We start from the raw sequence: 22,169 nt of genomic DNA, 5'->3' as shown, positions 1-22,169 counted from the left end.
CTGAAAGCTTTTCAAAGTCACTGGTTACCAAAGGAAAAACAACACCTTGCCAGGGTGTTGTAACAAATCCCTTCTAACTGGGGTTTTGTTGTTCTTGTTTTGACAGCAGATAACCTATTGCCCAAGACAGAAAGACTTACACCCAAGCTAATTAATTTGTTGGCAAACTGATTTAATGGCATGGAGTGTTTGTGCAGCTGAGGAAGGTCAAAACTGTTGTCTGAAGTAAACTTGGTGAACTGAGCTGTTCCTAAGATTGTAAGACACAGTTTCAGGAAGAGCTTAGTAGGCAATGCTACAGGGTAAGGCTGTGGGAAGTGTCTTCACTCAGGGATGAGGAAATCTGCAGGTTGAAAAAAGTGGAATTATTGTGGAGGTAGCTCTCAAAACCAAGTGTTCTCCTCAGCAGCTATCCAAAATATTTGTAATCGCCTCTGAGCTTCTGATTAAAGGTATTTTTAAAAGTTCAGCTGAATTTTTTCATGCCAGAATCTGATCTGGGAGAGACTGAGACACGTTGGGGACTATTGAGGAGGTGAGATTAAGAATATAAAGTAGACACAGGGAATAACATGAATTCAGACAAAATGTAAAATGGGTTATGCAAGTGAAATAAAGTATTTAAATTACAGAGTATTGAAATATTTAATTTTTGCATTCAGAATAGCACTTTTCAGTCACTTATTCCATTTTGGTGGAGTGAATCAATTTGCAAGGAAAAGTCAATGTTAAAATAGTATTTTCCATAAAGCTGAAAATTCTTTTCTTGGCTAACTAATTCTTCTCTATATCTTATTTTTTTATCAGCTGACCAAATCAATTTATGATCAGTGCTTTGTAAAATACAACCCCCACAAAATTGTCCTATAACAAAAAAGTCAATCAAACCTTGCTGATGAATTTTGAGCATTGATCTCATTATTTGACCCTGAACAAGAAATTTCAGGTTCCTGTATCTCATTTTTCTTTTGCCCTTAGATGCTTTGTTGAGTAAGAGCATGTTATTTTGAGGCAGAGACAGAATTTTCTTAATAGAATGGATTAAAATCTTTTTTGGTAGTGTTGTAGTGACAGCAAAAATACCAGAGTTGCCACAGGAAGGAACAGAAAAGGAAAAGTTAGCATATTTATTGAACTGTAAGAATTTGTTAGAGTTCTTGATGATAAACTGAGCAATCACTCTGTTCAGAAGAGAGTTTGCAAACAGCAGGAGAAAAATCTCTGCAGTAGAACAACACAGTAAGATTTACAGAGCATAGTGCTGAATATGGGTAAGAACTGACAGATATTTGGCCAAGAATTCCTTCTTTTCTAATAGAATTAAGCCTTCTGCAACTTCAAGCAACTTCCAGGAGACAGTTCTATGCTAGAGTTCAGGCATACAACTCACTGAAACTCTTTGGAACCTCTTACCTCCTCACAGCTAAACTTCAACAGGTAACACAAGTGGCAAGGGCATGTGAGGGCCTGTGCTTGAATTATTTTGTTGGTATTTCAATTTTGTGCTGATTGCCAGCAGTGGTCACCAAATTATGTTGAATTTCCATACATAGTCAGCAAAATGCAGTCTAGATCCCTTGGTTTCTGCCAGCCTTTATAGCTTTTTCATTTGCTCCTTGGGGCATCCCACCTTCTGGTCCCATGTTGTCTCCTTTGTAAGCAGAGACAGAGCAGGCAATGGAAGCCCCAGAGATGGCAGTAGCAAAACTGAAATCCCATTTTAAAGAGGACACTACTTGATCACTGAATTTCTTGAATTTATTTCTTTTTCAGCCACATCAGTACGTATTAACACAACAGTTAACTGATTTGCTCCTTCTGGTGCTGAATGAATCAATCAACAATCTCTGTCTAATGAGCTTTGATCACACACAGGGACACTTATATCTCCTTGTTACCCACTGAAAATATTCTCAGGGTCCTGTACCTAATTCCATGTCCACAGACTTTTATTGTCCCTGCCATCCTAATGTGGCTCTGAACTGTGAAGATGTGCCTTCTTATATGAACATCATGAGATCAGCTTCTGCTACTTAGAATTAAACTAGGGACCTGAATGCACAGGACAAGGTAAAGTCTTGACTTCTACAATCACAGAGCATCATGCAAGTTGGAAATAGAGCTGCAGATAGACCTATGGGCCTAGAGCTGAATGATCATTAGTCAACTGTCATGAGCTGAACAGTGCAAGTGCAAAAAGCTGAGGAGACTAGTAGGAAGGAGGAGGGATAAAAGCCATTGCAAAGCTGTTCTCTCTCTTCCTATTCCTTCCAAGGCACAAATCTTGCCAATGACTGGCATGCAGGGGTCCACGTGAGACCTTCTACACCACAGCTATGTCTTACAGCACCTTGCAACTTATATTCTTGCTGCTCAGGAGCTTCCCATTAGACATTCCATAATGGCCTGTGCCTCTCTTCTATCTCCTCCTTCCTCTCTCCTTCCCTTGCCCTCAGAGAACAAGATGTTCTTTGTCCACACAATGTTTTGCTCACTGTCCTGTGCTGTCCCCCTTCTCTTACAGGCCTGGTGAGATCCTCGGGCATGTTTGGGCCAACCTTGGGATTCCTGCTTGGGTCTTTCTGTGCCAGCCTCTGGGTTGACATTGGCATTGTGGATATTGGTAAGAGACTGTGGGGTGCTGTGTTAAGTGAGAAGATGTCTGGATGTAGGAACCTGCATGCCAAGAACCACATTCTGAATTTACTGCTCCAGAAAAGGGCTCTTTAGAGAGTTTTTCCTACTCAAAAGTTTGTGTTATTTTCATTTTAAGATCTGCTGTCTTGTAATGTGGCTAGAATAGCCCTTGATGCAAGACCCCTACCCACACCACATCTCTTTTTATGTTTGTACACACACTTGTTATACCTTTGCTGTGGAGCTGAGAAGAAATGGTCACATGAAAGACCATTCCCACATTGAAGGAACAGTGAAAGGCAAATGGACACTTTCAATGCTTGGCAAAAACTATATTCTCTTAAAAAACATGAAGCAAGGATTCGTATAAAAACTCATTTTGTTGTTCAAATCACTTTCAAGTCTCTAATCCCAGGGAAAAATTGAGGAACTTCAAGGAAAAACTGTTGAGTTTGGAGACAGAAGAAGGAGGGGACAGTGGGAAATTGAGAAGGGGAAGTTCTTTTTGGCTTGGGAAGGGCCCTCTTGCTGTCACTTATTCCCACAGAAAGTACTGGAAGATTGTGGCAAGGAAATGTCACCATAGGCCTAAATGGAGACATCTATTTTTTACTCATGGGACTGATTCACTCCTAGGGGTGTGGCACTCACAACTTTCCCAGAGAAGCTGTGGATACCCCATCCCTGAAAGTGTCTAAGGGCAGGTTGGATGAAGCTCTGAGAAAATTGTCTAGTGAAAGGTTTCCCTGCCCTTTGCAGTGGGTTTGGAAGTAAATAATCTTAGAGATCCCTTCCAAACCATTCTGGGATTCTATGATTTGAAACAAGCTGCATTTCAATTCTTCGTGTAGAACATAATTCACCTCTGTTCTGGTCTTTAAATTATATATCTAAAAGATATATGTAGTGATTTCTTTGTATGATATTTAACCTATTTTCCTGTCTTTCTCTATTTTATAGATGCCATCAGCATAAATCCTAAGGATAGCCGTTGGGTTGGTGCCTGGTGGCTTGGATTGCTTATCTGTGGAGCAGTCAACTTCATTGCCTCGTTGCCTTTCTGGTTTTTGCCTTACTCCTTACCAAAAGAGGGAAAGAATGAAAACCTGAAGATTAGTCATTTGTCTGTTCAAGGAGATCCCTGTAAAATAGACACCCCAGATCAGCCACAGTTAAAGTTCTCAGAGGCAGTAAAAGGTGAAACATTATTGCCCAAATGTTTGCATGCAAATTCTGTCTCATGGGTTCATTCTGAGCTGAGCATGGACTTGCACAATCTTCAGCAAAACACACATTTCTGCAGTGCAAATGATGGACAAAAATGCTGGGTTTATTTTATATTATTATAATTACATACTAAGGGTATGTTTCAGTCTTTTCCTTATGTCAGAAAGCTGGAAAAAGTTTGTGCTGTTGCTTTGAGCACCAGGCACTCTAAGTTTGTAGTTGTCAGATGATGTATTTACAGCTATAAGCCTATGATTATGAAGAAGGAGGGGAGAAAACATCCCATCCCTCATTAATGACCAATCTGTAGCTGACAGGCTCCTGTTTGACCAAGGCCAACCTGTGGGAGGGAAATATGGGGCTAAGCTGTTGGAGGGATTTCACTGTGTTCATAGCTCCTGTGCATGAGCTCAGGGATGCTGAATTAGCCCCACATAGGCAGTATCAGATCCAATCACCCATTGCTTTTATTTTTATAATTATATTATGATATCAAAAGTTTTCTTTGTATTTAGTTTGCCTGTGCCCCCCTACAACAGGTGTGTTTTGTACTCATCTTTTAGGCCAGTGTGCCAAGAGCCAGGCTATGGGCTATGGTTCTTGTGTTCCCTTAAATTTAATGGATTCTAATCGAGCATCTCAGGAAAGATTCCAGCATTTTTCTGGCTCAGGCACTGCAGATTTCTGAATATCACCCTCATGTGGGGCTCATGTGGTTTCTGAAGGCTCCTGCTTTGGGCACTGAATTTTATGCTTGGTATATTGTAGTGGGTCTTAATGCTCTGTGCAAGGATTGAGAAGCAGCATAGCAAGTCCCAGTGCCCCTGATGAAGAGTCCTGTGTCACACACAAGATAATCCAGGATTTCTTATTCCCAGTTCAGCATCCACTGTGCCATTTGGCCTTGCTCCTCCTGTAAGGCATGTGCTGTCAACGAGGAGAACTCTCACTTGAGCAAGTGTTTTGATCGGCACAGAATTACAACCTGCAATGCAGCCAGTAATTAAATCAAAGTTAATTTCACTACCTAAAGGATGTCAAAACAACTCTTCTCTGTGTTTAGCAAGGTGTACAGCATATACCTCTCCATTGCAGATTTCTTGCCAGCTCTGAGGAAGCTGTTTGGAAATTCAATTTTCCTGGTGTACATCTTCCTCACTATCCTGCAGTACAATTCTCTGGTTGGGATGATAACCTATGAGACAAAGTTTATGGAGCAGCAATTTAACGTGTCGGTGGCAAGAGCCATCTTTCTGATCGGTATGTACCTGTTCCCCTCTCAGATTTCTGTGTCAAAAAGGAAGTTTTTCTTTGTTATTTTGCTTTCCTTTTTGGGAGGAGCTTCTGTGAACTTTTTTGGGTAAAAAAGAGTAGTGCTTTATTAATTTTCATACCATATTTTGAAAATGAATGCTAATTTTAGTGTTATTTTTTCCTGATGTTCCTAATTCAGTGAGCTAGAGGATTGTTGGAACTGGGTGGGAGTTTTTTGAGAGTGAGGTTTGGGTTATGTGTCTGTTTTCGTGGGCAAAACCCACACACAAGCTGCAACTAAGTAACAACTGAAGGAAAAAGTTAATTTAAAATATATCTAGTGAAATGTGTGATAATTCCTTTTCAGAATAACGTTGGTATAAATGTTCTTCCATTTTGATTAAAAGAGCAAATTTTATAAGCAATAAGAAACAAAAATGTAAAATTTTGAGTCACTTCATTCAGCTCAAAGCTCTTTTTTCCATTTGCCAGTTGCCTCAAAAATAAGTTCTTTGTAGTGTTCTACAAAAAAAAAGAATGCTGAAATTATATTAATCTTACAGTGATTAATAGGGTTTCATAATCTGTCAGGACAAAACAGAGTATTTGAGGTCATTGCAGAACTGATATTACATTACTTTAATCTGAAGGCATCATGCTTTGATCAGGTACAAATGTGGGGAGAACTTTCTTATTCCTATCTTCTTTTTTTTTTTCTGGATGCAGAGAAAGTTTTACAAAAACCACATGACCCATGGCATGACAGAGAAAAGCAAACTCCTCACAATCAAACCTTGCAAAATCTCTTTATTCACCATGTAAATATCAGGGCTGATGTTTCTGAAAAACTGAGCAGATTAAGTCTGAATGCAAATCTTCTCATGATTCACGCTCAGATCAAAATGGACACTAGATGCACCTTCCTTTTATGTTCCATTTTGGAGACTTTTTTACAACTTTCAGAAAGTTTAATGTGCTATTTTAAATGAAGAAGTGCCTAGGAGATAAGATATTTATCTCAATTACTCCAGTTTCTGGCAGGCACCTGTAGAGGTTTTATTATATCAGGATACATACAAATAACAGCATAGTAAAAAGGAATATTGAAGAACTAAGCTTTTCAAAGTCACAGTATGATTTGAAAAAGAAAATGGGGAAGTAAGAAAAATTGCCAAAAGGTAATAAAAAGTCTTAGAACCTCAAAGGATCAGCCCCATATTAGGTATCTGATATTTTGAAAGTACTGGAACCAGATATTTATTCTAAATACATGTGGGAGCAGTTAACACTTTTATTACCTTCTATTTTCAGGTGTGATACTTTTACCCATCACAATCCTGGGGATGTTTCTAGGAGGCTTTCTGATCAAGAAATTCAAACTCCACATCACTGAAATGACAAAGTTTGCCTGCATCACCTTTATAGTCGCGTATTTGTTGAACCTCTTGTACTTTACGTGCAGTTGTGAGGTGCTCCAGGTGGCTGGTTTGACAGCTCCCTACTCTGGGTTGGTATCCCCTTGGCTTTGTGTTGGTTGTCTCACCTGTCACAGGACATGGTGCACAACCTGTGATTTCTCCTCTCATAAACTCCTCTGGGTTTGTAATCTCACCTGGGCTGCAAACCTTCTACTCTGGAAAACATTTCAGTTTGGCTGTGGATGTCTTCTGAGACATGTCTTCTCTGTTGATTTACTGTACCATATTGCTATATCCACTTGCATATGTATCTATTTAAATACAACCAATTTTTGTTGCAATTGACCTGTATGCGGTCATCTGCTAGAGTCAATGTTGTTTCAGCTAGAAAGGAGCTGCTGGGATTATATAATTTTACCACTTTGTTGGGAATGATACACGGAAGGAAATCCTAGGTTTCGAGGCAGACATGTCAGGCTGAAATAATGCCTAGTGTTGGGGTTGGGGAAAATATACTGATTTTTTCAAGTTTGGTTTAGACATGATTATGTTTCTAAATTCCCTGTTGCTGTGTGTTGACAACATACCTCTATATTCTGGCAAATTGCTAATTAAGAAGAAATGTATCACAGTCAAATGAAATTTTTATATTGTATGCCAAAGCTTTAATTTAAAGCCAGTCTCCTCCTAACATGTAGGGAGTGGGATGTAAAAAAGGTGTTGAATCCCCCACGGGCTGCCAATGGCACTGCCTCTAGAAGGGGCCAACCACTACATCAGTAGTTATCAACCTGCATGGGGAGTAGCAAACCCCTCATGGTACCTGGAGCAGCCAATGTGCCTGTGACCCTTTTCGCAGCTGGTTGGGAGTGTGTGCTGCAAACAGAGCTTCCCTCCCTCACCAGGACCATGGTCATGCTTTCTTGAGAACATTTTCCTGACTTCAGCAGCCTGACACAATTGTCTACTGTTTAATTTTGCTCAGTCTTGTCCAAATTTCAAGGGATTTTAGAGGATTAGACTGAATCCAGTAGGGCTTGCTACATTTTCAATTCAGACAGAAACTCAGGCCTGTGCTTTTTGAAACCAAGCCTATGTTCAGGAAAATATCTATGTTCTCTTGGCAAACCTGATGCCCAGTTCAGCTTTGAGCTTAGGTGCATAAAAGATGTCAGAGGTTTGTGCAGCTGGTTGAGTGCAACATCTGATACCACAGAGTGTGTTGAAAATAAGCAGAAAAAAACCAAGACAGCATATACTATAAGAGCATTTGCACTTTCTCTAGGAGAACTGAGACTGGAGAATTTAGCATGTGTTGAGATTGTTCTGGTTAAGTGACTCATTTATTGCTTTACTTATTTAACAGTTTGTAGTTTGAAGTCAAGCAACATACTCATGAGGGGTAAATCCCTCATGTATTTTCATTTCTAAAAGACTTAGGAGAAATGTAGCCCAGTTAATGTATGTTTTTGGTTGAGGAAAGGAAGAAGAAAAGGCAAATTTTGAACATTTTTGCTTTTACATTGTGAGTAACTTCAAAGCAAGGGTGATTTGTAGGGCTCCTAACACTGTTTGGAAATTGAGCCCTGACAACATGTGCTCAGAGTGCCCTGATCCAGTGAAAAAAATGTGCATCTTGCTGCTGTGGTTTTCTGTAGTTCTATATCACCATTTTTGGCACCTAGATATGGTGTGACATCCTACTGCTAAGGAGAAGCATGGCTTTTCTTTTTTCAGCCATGTTTCTGTGGTAAGAGGTTCTAGGTATGATTTTTCTTGGAGGGAGCTTTCAAATGAAAAAGTAATACCAGATATTCCCCCCACCCCAGCCAAGAATACCTGCACCTTTTCAGTTCCATGACTTTTCAGCAATAATCCATAAAAATGTAATGCTTGATGAAAAACCTCAAGAGAGCTTTGGTTTAGCAGGAATTACCTTAGTCTCCATATGACTTCACAGTCTATTGGGTGGTAGCAGATACCTGTTCATGTTGATTACTTCACTTTCTCTGTGTTTTTCCCACCTATTCCCTAGTACTTTTTTTTTGACTGTATAATTTAACTAAATAATTCTTTGATTTCTTTCTATTTTCCTCCAGAATAAAGCATCTTTCCTCCACCAAGAACATCTACACGGCCAGCTGCAATGCTGACTGCAGCTGCAAGCTGGATCAGTGGGACCCTGTATGTGGGGACAATGGGATCACATACATGACAGCATGTTTTGCAGGATGCAAATCATCAACTGGCATGGGAAAGAATATGGTAAATATATAGCTGGATAGATGTTTATTTTGTAAGGTTTCTTGCAATCAGACAAGTACTGGTTTAAACTAAAAGAAAGTATATTTAAACTAGGTATAAGGAAGAAATTTTTGCCAGGAGGATGGTAAAACACTGCAACAGGTTGCCCACAAAGGTGTTAGAAGCTCCATCCCTGGAAACAGTGAAGGTCAGGTTGGACAGGGCTCTGAGCAGCCCAATCTAGTTGAAGATGTCCCTGCTCATAGCAGGGAGGTTGGACTAGATGGCCTTTAAAGGTCCTTCTAACCCTAACTATTCTATAATTCTGTGGTTATAGATATAGTCAGATTCCTCCATCTAGTAAGTTCTTGGCTTTGTGATTAGACAAAAATGGACTTTCTGTATGATTTAACCTTGTAGAAACTGTGAGAGTACAAGGTTCCAAGAAGGGTTATTGAAAGATTTGGGGTGAGGTGAGGAAGCTATTCAGAAAAGATGTGAAAACCTGCGACTCTAAAAAATTGCTTTTCTTGAATGCTTTTACTTAGATTTTTAAAAAACAATTTATTGTCTTTTCAGCAGTATGACCATAAATTTTGCTTTACGCTTCTCAGTAGATTTCTTACCATGCAGATACAACACAGTTAAGAGGGGTTTGCTTTAGGAGATCATTTCTGGCATGGTTAGTAGCAAAATCCTGTGGTGTCAACTCATGTGCAGCAGATCTGTATAATATTTTGAGTGCTAGTTTCACAAACTGTTACAGTTCATACTGGAACTGCCAGCTCTTCTGAGCTACCAGAGCTCAGGAAAGCAAGTCATAACACTAAATTGTACATCCAAGAGATCTTGTAAATATACACTTGGCCATTTTATTCATGTATCAGCAGCAAAGTCATTTCCAGGACTTCAAACCATACCTGGGAACATACCTCCAAAACTACCTGGGAAATACCACTAAAACCAGCAGGTTTGCAGAGATGTGTACAGTCTGCAGAAGCAGAATTGTCTTCATGTAAGAATACATGAAGACAATACATACAATGTAAGAAAAAGACAAGCATTTTGAGGCTTATATCCCCATATCTCGGTAATATTCTCTGCTTCACTTCAGGGAAATTGGCTTTCAAACCTATATCTCCTGCTAACTTCCCAGGCTATGAAACAGCCCAGTCTCAATCCAGCACCAAATGCTGTTTTAGATGGCATCATTGGGGCCACATCAATATTTGTTTGTTGTTACTCATCTACTTCATAGGATACCTGAGCAGAATGGCTGGATAACAGTTCCCATCTGAATTTTTTAGCTTTGACCAATTTTTAAGCTTACACTGAGTACCTTCTGTCCCAGCAAAGGCATGTCTGGAAGTAGAGTCACAGTTGCTTTGTGTGTCTGGGGCAGCTCAGAGTGGCTGGAGCATACCAATGAACTTGGCCATCACTCTGCAAAGATGATTAGGGAGGTTCTTTCAGCATAAACAGCCTGGCTGTTATGGAGAGTGAAAAATCTAGCTACTAAAATAGTTTCGTGTCTCTGAATTCTGAATAAATAAATGCTTCTTCTCATCTTCTCCTTTCAGGTGTTTCACAATTGCAGCTGTGTGGAAGGACAAGGGCACGGGCTTGGCAATTCCTCTGCAGTTTTGGGACAATGCCAAAGAGAAAGCTGTACCAAAGCCTTTCCCTATTTTTTAGCATTACAGACTGCATGTGCATTTATTTTAGCCTTAGGAGGCACTCCTACATATATGATTATGTTTAGGTGAAATACTTTACCTTACCTTGACCATAAAGCTTGGGGAAAGAGAAACAGAATATGGTATCTAGTATTTCATTCCTATCGTGAGGAATGGCATGCTGATCCAACTGGGCCCCTGAGTATTTGCCTGTACTCTGAAATCCAGCTCTGTTCAGAGGCACAGCAAAATGTCTGTCCAACGATTCAATTCTAGTTTGGGGCTGATTATTTACTCTGGTGATGAAATGGGTGGGCATTATGCTGATCTTGATTGTTAGTTTAAATTTCCGGTGACAGGGATGTTTTCAACAGAGCAATGAACTTGAAATAAGATGCACTGCTAAGCCATATCCAAGGTGACTATGCTGTTCACATTACTCAGGAGAAAAACATTCACCTTTGTTAAGCCTCATGGCCTCACAATATCTTCTGTGTTGTGAGAAGAAGTCTGATACTCCCATTTTTTTTTCTCAGCTGGTATAAACAGAACTGTGTCAGCAGCAATACTTTAAAAACTTTTATTCCTTCAGTTGGAAAGCAGCACTGCTATTCTACACTCAGAAGAAAAGGCAATGTTCTGTGCCTTTCACATGGAAGTTTCTTTCCCCTCATGCTCACGGGTGAATTGTAATCTTCAGTAGTCAGTGCACATGACTAGATACTTGGCTAAGCTGCTGATTCTCCTGCAGTAGTTTTAAGTGTAGCCATTCTAAGTTCATGCCTGGGTTATGGACCAGGATAACTCTGGCCACTTTCCAGAACACTAATGTGCATAATGAGGAGCCTTTCATGCTAATGCTGAAGGGATAATGTACTGATGTACACACTCCAGCTGAGGACACAGACTGGCCACACAAGGCTCCCTCCTGCCCCTGTGCCCGCTCAGTACTCCCCTCTGCTTTTGGCCAATTCTTCCAGTTCACCTGATGGACACAGGCTGTTTTCCACTGCTAGGAATGAGGTCTTTCTGTCACCAGGTAACTTATATTCGCTGTCTCTCTGTAAAATGCTGGAGGCAGAGGTGGGTTTAACCTGCCTGTAGCACTGCACACCCGTGTTCCCTCTGGTCACTGCACAGTCCAGCCCCTTCTAAAGCAAGGCAGCTTCTTGGAGCTTCACTTATGGGCATGAACTGTCCAATTTTAGTTGATTCACTTTAATTGTTCTGTGCATTGCCTCCTCAAAGTGTTTACAACCTGTTTTCCTTGGGTTCAAGATCAATTTTTGTAGGTTTTCTCATTTATTTCAATGAAATTCACTGAAGTCAACGGAAGGAAACTCTGAACTTTAACTTTGGTGAATGTTTTCAATTAGGGTTTTAGTAGGCTATGCTAGGTTAAGCCACAGGACTCTTGCAGTGGGGCATGTGCAGATGTTCACAGCATGACCCTGTGACTCTACGTTACTCTGTTGTTCCTCAAAACGATGTACTATTTTTCTTCCCTTTCTAGATCTGTTTCACCAGACCTGAAATCCTTTGCTGTTGGGATTGAAACTTTGTGTGGTAGAATACTAGGTAAAATTTCATTTATTTATGGGATTCAAGTGGGTAGTCAAAGGAGTAGGCTGAATTTAGCTAGTGCAGTGTCCTTGCTCCAGACCAGAACAAAAGAAATTTTCCAGAATTTTGCTTTGTAAGCAGATTATGCATTTCCAGATATTTGGAGGAGCTTGCTACGTTTCATTGTATTATATATTGCAATTATCCCTTCAGATTTTTTTTCTGCACAGCAAAGGAATCAGGCAAAGGCAGGAAATTTCATTGTACATTTGGAGAGCTTATTTTAACTTGTGGACACAACTACCTGATCAGTCTGCATATCCTTAACAGCTCTTCTCCTTTTTGCTGACCTTCATTCACTTAGATCTTTCATGTGCACTGCCCATGTTTCTTGAGCCTATCTGCAATAAATAATAATCCAAGTATTCAGACATGCAGTCTGCTCTGCCTCAAGCAAACCTTGCCTCCTCTTCACTTGTCTGCTGATTTCTGAAATCTCCCCCTTGCAGGCAATCCCAAATAGTCCTTTGGATCTCTTTCCTAATCTTGGTATTTTAGCTGAATGCTGCAGAGAATCAATCTTCTGCTTTCATGAAACAGTTTGCTTCACAAATTTGCACATTTTATCCCTCAAACAGCTTACTGATTATACTGAAGAATTATGACTGTCTGAAAGGAATTCACTAATTCACTAATTACCTTGTTGCTTTTGAGCAAGTGCTTAATTTCAGCATTCCACTACCCATTTTTAATGGCAAACTGTTGTGTGATAGCTGAATAGATACATTAGTATACATTAATATTAACATGTCATGGCACATAATTCCACACCAGGGACTGCAAAAGAAATGTTGGTTATATTATTTCTTTAAACAAGAGAAGTTATACTTGTAATAAAAATGCCATTAAAGGCAACTGCTAACATTTCCCTCACTGAATGTAATTAAGCTTTAATCTTTCATCATTTCAACTCCCTTTAGGTACTCACTTAAATATTTTCACAAGTCTTGGAATCTCAAAGCTGGAGCTGGATATTTAGTCCCATTTTATGCAGCCCTAATTCAGAAACCCTGAGATTCATTTCCTCATTTCTTTATGTGACATTAAATGATAAGATTTCATGCCTGAGATCATGTAATAAGAATTAGATATTAGGGATTAGAATTAGGTAATAGGAAGAAGTTTTTTAATCTGAAGATGGTGACACACTGGCACAGGTTGCCCAGGGAGGTTGTAGATGCCCCAACCCTGGCAGAGTTCACAGCCAGGTTGGATAAAGCCTTGAGCAACCTGCTCTGGTGGGAGGTGTCCCTGCCCAGAGCAGGGAGTTGGGACTAGATGATGTCTGAGGTCCATTCCAAGCCCTTAACATTCTATGATTCTATGAATTTTCTTTGCAGGAGGACTCCCAGCCCCTATTTATTTTGGTGCCCTGATAGATGTGACCTGCTTGAAGTGGGGAACAAAAAGCTGTGGGGGATCTGGATCTTGCCGAGTATATGACACAAAAGAATTCAGGTAAACTGAATCCTCATTAAGGCATTGGGAATTTGACTTCTGAGGCAGCTTTGGGCATGAAGGACCAAGGTGTACTTTCCTCAGGTCAACTGTCTATAAACTGATTAAGACACCAATTGCACCAAAGGTCCTTATTTTGACTAAGCCTTAATAGATCAAATAAGCCAAATAATTTTGATTCAATCAGATGTATAAAATTGCAGTGCACTGCCTTAAGTCTCTAGGATTAGTTCTTTTATTGAAGTCTCCACTGAATAATGTAATAAGTGTACTGAATAACTGTGACACTTTGGCCTTGTGGAAAACAGAAAAACTGTGGAATAAGTGCAGCACTGAAGATGCTCTTCCTCATCCCCTGTTTATTTGCTTCCTATTGTATAAGACACCTCAAAAAATCCACTTGGAGAGAGGACTCAAATGACTGGTGATGCATGGAGAACTATAGCCAGGAGCACTGAGTATGCCAGTGAGGAGCTGAGGGAAGACAGGGTCAATGGGCAAAAAAGTCTCAGCTGGTGCAGCTCCTCTTGTCTCAGCCCTGAAATATAGTCTGCTGAATGGGACCACACTTCAGAAATCTCTGCCAGAAGTCTAGGGCCTGATTAGAACCTGCCTGGGGCTAAATATCACAAGATCATTTGCTTTCTGCCTGTTATTTCTCAAAATGTGGAGTAATACCTGGTTGAGAATAGATGGTATTGTCAAACTGAACTTTATTTCTCACTTGGTTCCATTCAGAATTGGCAAACTTTATTAATATAAACTTATTTTGTCCCTTTCTTTTCCCCAGAAATGTCTATCTTGGCCTCATTGCAGGACTCCGGGCAGGATGCTGTCTCTTATACATAGTGCTCACTGTTTTAATAACGAAACGATTCAAACCAGATGGCAAAGAGATGACAGATATTAAGAACACAGAAAAAAACAGCAAAGAACTAGCCACTGCCAACAAAAAAGAAATTCTTCCTGGTGCAAGAACCTCAGAGGAGAGTGAGGAAACTCGTATGTAAAAACGAAACAAGGTCTTTTCTTACCTTTGCCTCTGCTTCAGTTTTTCTGAGCACAAAAAGAGTCTAATTACTGACTTCAACAGCTAGTTTACATTTTGGGAGTTGAAAACATTGAAACATTGGCTTTTTATTTGCTTTACCCTATCATCTTCCTTTCCTCATCTGAAACAACAATGAGGGGAAAAGGTGTTCAAAATTGTGGGGAACTCTCCCATCCTCTTGCTCTCAGTCCCTTTCTAGACCAAGAGTAGGACAAGGCAAAATTTTGCAGGTGTCATAAATTCGATTATGATTGAAAAATTAAAAAGAAGAAATCCACAATAAGCTGCTTTGACATTTTTCACTGACTATATTTCAAGTCCTCTTGCTTTGTATTTAGTCCTACAGCTCTAAATGGCCAATCAAGTTTCACTTGCTGGTTGCTCTGACAGCCTTTGCTGTGGGGTTCATGCCCAGAGCTCACAGTTCCAGACTGGGTCCCATGTCCCAAGGACAGGTGAGAGCTCCTTGGCTGTCGGTGAGCACCCTCTGAACTTAAATTGCACTACAACTCTGGGGTTTGGCTTGAATATGTTAAAAAGTTAAAATGGGAAGCAAATGAAGAAAGTGGTGTATTAATTTTGCAGCACATCTCAGTAATGGGTTGGAGCAAAATTCCTCTGAACTGATGTAATAAATTCATAGGTGTTTAAGTTTGATTTTATTTGTGTATGTGTGTGTGGGGTGGGGACATTTTATCCTAATGACCACTGCATTTATACCATGTGTATATAGATTCCTTTCCTTGTATAGGGAACCTGCAGTAAACCTTGAAATACAGTACTGAAAACTTGCAAATTCACAGCTCTCCTCAGACAGCATTGTCCAGAAACTTTATTTAAAGATGTTTTCAACAGTTATTAGTGGAGGAAAAATGTGTCTAAAACTACTTCAAGTGTGATACTGATAGAGCAAACCTGCCTGGTAAGAGCACTGTAGGTTTATTTCAATCATCACAAGCATTTTGCTTTATTTTCTGGAAGTTGTCTCTGCCTCCTGCAGTCCTGTGCTCAAGCCTAAAACTAGGAAACCACCTTTCTTTCCTAATCTTAAACTTCCTTGGGATGTGGAATAGAGCACTACACTAATATAAACAAAATCCACCACACTTTATGTGAGGAAGTAGCAGGTCAGAGGGCTAAAGTGACGGATTCTCCATATGAAATGATTTTCTGACCTTTCTTCTACCATCTGTCCCATGTAAGTGCAAGAACAGATATGGGAAAAGGTGTGGTACTCACTGAAAGGAACTTCTTGACATCCTGGCCTTGGGGATGGTGTTGTTTGCATTTTATTGCTTAAAGACAATGACCAGCACATTTAGTCGTTGTCTTTTGCAATCACAGCTCTGGTAATAAACTGTCAGCAGGTATGGGCAAGCTGTGTGTGTTATAAGGAAGCAGGAGTGAAAGCTTCTCTAGTATGGATGATATCCATATTGCATCTAGGTCTGGAATAATTAAAGAAAAATCAAAGTTCCAGAAACCCCAGTTGTTGTTGTTCACAGAGTAAATCATGCTGTGTTGTTCTCCTTCTGCAAATAGTGTTTTAACATTGAATAAATTGGCCATTCTAGAAACACTCCAGATCTGCACTACACATATAGACTCAGTCAGGTGATTCATACTAACATCATTTCCCTTTTACTTCTGTTGTTTGGATCTTAATTTTGTGCACTGTTTTTTATATTATAGGCTGGTGTTTTTTGATGAGAGCATCTTGATTTTCCCAGGAGGCAATGTTTTATCAAAGGTGCATTTACAATTCATGTCAGACTGGAAATGAGATTCTGGTCAGATCTGATGATTCATGTCCATACAACTTAGTAAAGAGAGTTTTTCAGACAAATAAGAATTAATATCATTCTTCATAGCAGTCCCAAATGGATAACAGCACAAGGGCTGCCACAGGTGGTATTAAATGAGCCTCTGGCTCAGTATACTGCCAGCTCCAAGGCTGTGTCTTTTCCCTGTGTTTCCAACATGTACTGGTTCTTGAGTGCAAGCCTAAGCACTCTCCTGTGGACTGCAGGTAGAAGATTCTTCAAGGGAATAATCTGTCCTTCAACAAGCAACTAGCATAGGATATGAAAAAAATTAAATAGGTGGCCACGAGTGGCCTTTTTCAAAAGCTTTTTATCCCCTCACTTCTCACAATAGAGAAGAAGTAAAGAAGTTGTCCCTTCTAATTCCTCCTGCTCCAAAGGCAAGGTTTCACCAAACAGAGGCAGAGGGGCCCCTGGGACTCTGGTTTGATTGCAAAACCACATTAGCGACTCTAGGATCAAAACTCGTGTCTTGTCCTACCTGATGTCTGTGTCAGCATGCTCAGAGCTAGCTCTGACATCTCTGAGCTCCAATGCTGGTAAAATCCTCCAGGAAGGAAGAGAAACCTGTTGTCTACTAAGCTGATAAGAGAAATGGTTAACCCAGAAAGCTATTTTGGAGGCAAATTTGCAGCTACACCAAGCCAGGAATGCATTTGAATACAGATTACAAACTAGGTGGTTTAGAGATCATTACAGATGACTTGGTGGGCCATAAATCATGGTGATTCCACTGAAATCAATGAGCAAAGAGAAAAAACAGTGAATTTTCATCAGACTGTGGGAGGTTTAAGGGCATGAGCCTTGTGTTTACCTAACTCTTGTTCAAGGCTATCCAAAAGCCCTTTAATGGCATTATCAAAGTCCTTCTGTCAGAATAACTGTGGAAGACAGAAGACAGCTCAGTTATTTGGCATTTCTTTGCTTTTAGATATATAATCAAGCAGACATAATGACCTATGACTACCTGTTTCTATGATGTTTTCTAGTTGTTTATCAAAGAGAAAAAAAACACCCCAGCAGCCCTAAACCCACAGTTTTCTGTATGCATTAGGATCATGTAACCTACAAAGCCAGTCCCTCCTGTGGGTTTTGTGTCCCCATTATCAACAATTTCTGTCTATTCTGGCACAAAAATAAGTTGGGAATAGAGTACTAGCTGTTGCAGAATAAACAGAAAATACTTCAGGCTGTGAATTTAAATTTAAAGCATTTGAAGTGTTTTATAATATAGGAGAAAGGTGACATTAGATTTAGTCTACCAGTTTTCACTATGGAATATATATAGTCATTTTGCCTTCCTCTAGTTTGGAATATGGTCAGAGTTCTTTCCAGGTGAAAGTGTTAATATCAGTCTGAATCACATGAGGTTTTTCTCCAGTGTTACTTACATATCTTACTTTCTAACCAATTCATGTATTTATTCTGAGCTACTTAAACATAACTAAATCACACTTTGAGTTGGCCAAGAATTAAACCCCAAAAAATTCTTGCCACAGGTGCACCTGAATTTTGAGGCCAAGCAGACTCCTTCATGAGGCCTCTCTGCACTAGTATGAAAGTGATCTGTAAGGACAGAGGATGCTTTTAGAGAAAGCAAATTCTTTGTTTGTGCAGAGCCCTGAATTCTAAGAGAGAATAGTGGCCATAGGGAGAATCTTTGCATGCTCTGTATGTCCTAAGGTGTTAGTCCATCTCTTTGGACAGATCTACACTAAGGATAGGGTGGATGCTTGAGCCTGAGCCCTACCTAATGCACCAGCAACCAACTGGAGGAGATGGCAGCCCTTAGCTTAGGTCTGGAAACCATTGTGTTACAGTCTCAGGCTAAGAAGGTTGGGACACAATTTCTTCCTTGTGCAATCAGGGCACTTTTAAGCTGACCAAATGCAGCACAGTGGTGTTATTATGTGGGTTTGGACAGGTTGTGCATTGCATGTTGGTAAACTTGGTCTTGTCTGAGACCAATTGTGGTATTGCTGCATTTATGGTTCTATTCCTGGAACTTATCCCTCCTGCATGGGATGGGCAACTTGAGGCAGGGGGTTGTCTTCCACCAGTGTAGGTGGAACAAAGGAGCCACCCAGAAACACTGAAAAGCCCATGAGGTTGAAGTTGATAAGCCAGAACTTCCTACACAGCCACTCACCCGTGTTCTGTGCTGGGAGAGCTCCTGCCTGGCCTACCTGTTGGACACAGACTGTTTTTTGGGTGTCTCTGGCTAATAGCCTAGTGGTCTGGGCATGGGTCTGGAAGCAGAAAGCCTGGGATTGTTTTCCAATTAGACTGAAGTGCAGGTTTGGTTTTTTTTTTTTTAGTTAGGTCTTCTAAAGATGCTGTAATGTGATTACCACATTTAATGAAAAAGCTAAGTAATAAGTCTTGAGTGATTAAGACTACCAGGAAGCAACAGGTCAGCAGATTCCAGTAGTTCAGTGAAATACACTTAAATGAGGCTATACAGCAACTGTTACAAGAGAAATACAGGTGGAGACAAAGTATTTTCATGAATCCTTGAGATTTTGTCAGAAAAAGACCTACATGATGCAGGAAAAAAACCCTGAGAAGTATTACTAAAACTATTATAACAGATCTGCATCTTAAACCAGAGACATTCTGAGTCAGTGACTATCAAGCCTAAATAATTCATCCCCTCATCTGCATTATAAGGCATTTATATAAAAATGCAGCATTTTATTCTCCTCTGAAATCACCAGGTAAGAAATCATCATACATTGCTGCATAAATGAATGGATGCTCTTGTTACCTGCAAAACCCATAAATGACTTAACCTCATTTGAAGTATATTTATTTTAGTATCATCTTATCAATGGAATGCTGATGGTATGTATTATTAGCTCATGCCTCTAAAATTATTATTATACTTGATCTCACACTTGGATATCATATATATCTACTGAGTTCTGCCCTTCCCATAGCTCAGATGGCATTGTCACAGAAGAAGTATCAGTGCAGATACAGACGAGGTCAGAGGGCATCCCCCAAGGATATTCTGCTTTTAGGTCGCTCATCCATGGCTGCTGAGCTTCTCTGGTCCCTCAGCCTGTGTGTCCCTGACAACAAAAGTGGTTTCTAGTCTGGCTCACCTATAGAGAGCTGCTGGAGCCTGATGTCTCGCTGGGAGTGCTGATTCATGATGAGTAGTGGGAGACCACAGCTCTGGATGTGCTGGTCCTCTTCCTTGAACCCCATGGGCTGCCACAGCTGTGAGTCACAGCTAGTTGGTGTATCTGCATGGCCTTTTAGAAAAAACTCAGGGTGAGCTGGCCCCACCCTTACTGGAGTTTCCTTCTGCAGAAAACCAGACAACGTTGCCCTCCATAATGCTGTTTTGTTAATCAATGCAATGCATTCCTGAGTTCAATGAAAACAACGAACAACTTTAAATACTGTGTATTAAAATGAGGATTAAAAAAAGACTAGTGGGCTGAAATTAATGATGATTCAGGAATGAGTCAGCTATTGAATTCTCCCTCAAAATCTGTTTTGAAGGACGAAAAAAATAAGAATAGTGTGAAGAATTGGAAACTAAGGAGCTTTTGCAAGTAAATACTTGCAGGTACTTAGTGTGAGTGTAAGTAAGGAATTCCAGAAAGCAGGCACGAGAAGGTGGCTGTGAAAACTAACTGGTGCTATTACTGCAAGTATCTTTTAAAGGAAATTGATAACTGCTAAGATTTGAGATGAATGCAGCAAACAATTCGACAATCACTTTTTGAAACACTTGGACTGCATATGAGGCATTTGCCCTTGAACTGAGTTGAACACATCAGTGGTCCATCCCTGGTCAGGTTTGTGACCTTAATCCAACAGGGCCCTCAGGGTGGGATTGCACAGAACTCTAATGTGTCCCTTACGTTTTCATACTTCTCACTGATACATTAAATTATTGGTATTTTGTAAATTCCAAGGGTTTTATTATGAACAAAAATGCATATGTTGGAAAGTAAAGTCAGCTCTGTTGTTGTGCTGTATTGTATATAATGTGTGACAGATGGGCATTTTGCCTAGAAAACCAATCTGTAAATACTGAAATGAAAAAACCCAAACAGATAGTCTTTGACACTGTTTTAGATGAGCCAGCTTGCCAGCTTGGACAGGTAAATCAAGTTATTCGAAGTGGATAGATTTGCATCAGTAGATAAACTGTCACCAAAATAAAATTGACAGATTCTTTTTTTAACCTTTGTGTCATATGTCTGTGACGTGTTTTATTGCCTGTAGATTCTGCTCCAGATTAAAACTACAGTAACATCAATAGGATGGTATATACCTCATGCAAACTGAGTTGATTCAGACATTAAGGTCATAGCACTGCACACAAACCTGGAAAACCTGGAGAAGACCTCCAAGATCATTGAGTTCAATCTGTGACTGAGCTCCACTTTTTCAACTAGACCATGGCACTAAGTACCACGTGCATTCATTTCTTGAACACTTCCAGGGGTGGTGACTCCACCATGTCCCTGGCCAGCCCCTTCCAATGCCTGACCACCCTTTCAGTGAACAAATTCTTCCTGATATCCAGCTTGGACTTCCTCTGGCAGGGCTTGAGGCCATTTCTTCTTGTCCTGTCATTAGCTACCTTGGAGAAGAGGTCGATCCCTACCCGGCTACAACCTCTTTTCCTTCTGAGTTGTAGAGAGTGATAAAGACTCCCCTGAGCCTTCCCTTCTCCAGGCTAAAGAATAATAAAGAACATCTCTACTTTTACTGGATGGAGAATCTCTACCTCCAGTAAATACCACTTCGTTTGGGTAAAAAAAGTCCTATTGTTCCCCCTACAGCTGCTGCAAGCATTGCTAAGGGACTGTCATGGCAGACAACAGTTATTTCAGAACAATTCAGCATTTTGCTCAATGTACTTTTTAAAAAAAAAATCTAACATATCTATTAACTGTATCCCACTGAGCCCTGAGCATCTATTTTAAAATATCAACCCCCCCCAATTCAATCCCTATTATGAACTGGCACACATGTACACATTGTTTTTTATTTAAAGTAATAACAAGTTGTCAAGCTCTGAGTGACACAAACATGACAAACACAAACCAACAAATACACAAAAGCAGCTTTGAATATGTGCGCTAAGGGCTCGTGCTGGGGAAATTTTGAGGTGTATGGAAACACAGGTGGGTGTTTTAAGCCTGATGCTGAAACTTGTCCCAGAATAACCAAGACAGGACATGACAAACGTGTCGATAGTTGTCGTGGGGGTAATGCTCTCGATTGGGTGCCCTCTGCTGGACACTGTGTGCCACAGCAACGCGGCCACGAGCATGGATTTTCCTTAGAAAACAACAGCACTACAAAATTCAGAGTATTTCTTATGTTTCATAATCACTTTACCCCAAAAAATAGTTTTAACTAAAATGCTACAACTCTGAGACTTTTAAAAGCAGTTACTTATTTTATGGAAATCTGTCTGTAGTTTTAAGTAGGCATTCAGCTGAGCCGAGGTAAAATGCTGCTTGGAAAAATAAAGCTTTTGCCAGTTTTGCAATGCAAAATGGTTGCAGTGATTCATTTAGGTAAGGTGGAAATGCTTTGCTTAAATGCTTTGGTTTGCTGTGAATACTGAGTCTGTTAGCCTTGAGCTCATCGTTCCTGTTTTCTGTATGGATCTGCATACAGGATCAGCATCACCATTTGTGGGTCTTTGGCATGTGGCTGTTCAAATCATCTTTGACCCCACCAAAACCAGCAGACTGGCTCTACAGGAAATTCCATGGAATGT

At 40.2% G+C, this 22,169-nt stretch overlaps 1 protein-coding gene across 1 annotated transcript in view; it reads left to right on the top strand.

Annotated features, from left to right (window-relative positions):
• The window catches only part of LOC103799372 (solute carrier organic anion transporter family member 1C1-like), a 17,948-nt gene extending 3,401 nt beyond the window's left edge, over positions 1 to 14,547 (top strand). The window contains exons 6-14 of the mRNA XM_009071686.1: positions 2,525 to 2,623; positions 3,598 to 3,834; positions 4,960 to 5,124; positions 6,430 to 6,625; positions 8,636 to 8,801; positions 10,361 to 10,542; positions 11,970 to 12,034; positions 13,420 to 13,537; positions 14,328 to 14,547. Of these exons, the coding sequence (XP_009069934.1) occupies positions 2,525 to 2,623; positions 3,598 to 3,834; positions 4,960 to 5,124; positions 6,430 to 6,625; positions 8,636 to 8,801; positions 10,361 to 10,542; positions 11,970 to 12,034; positions 13,420 to 13,537; positions 14,328 to 14,547 (1,448 nt within the window). The remainder of the gene's footprint in view (positions 1 to 2,524; positions 2,624 to 3,597; positions 3,835 to 4,959; positions 5,125 to 6,429; positions 6,626 to 8,635; positions 8,802 to 10,360; positions 10,543 to 11,969; positions 12,035 to 13,419; positions 13,538 to 14,327) is intronic.
• Positions 14,548 to 22,169: the final 7,622 nt, after the last annotated feature.

This window comes from Acanthisitta chloris, unplaced genomic scaffold (assembly GCF_000695815.1).
Source record: "Acanthisitta chloris isolate BGI_N310 unplaced genomic scaffold, ASM69581v1 scaffold3133, whole genome shotgun sequence".
Classification (NCBI taxonomy): domain Eukaryota; kingdom Metazoa; phylum Chordata; class Aves; order Passeriformes; family Acanthisittidae; genus Acanthisitta; species Acanthisitta chloris.
Note: the sequence above shows the minus strand (reverse complement) of the source record. Positions and strands in the feature narration are given on the sequence as shown.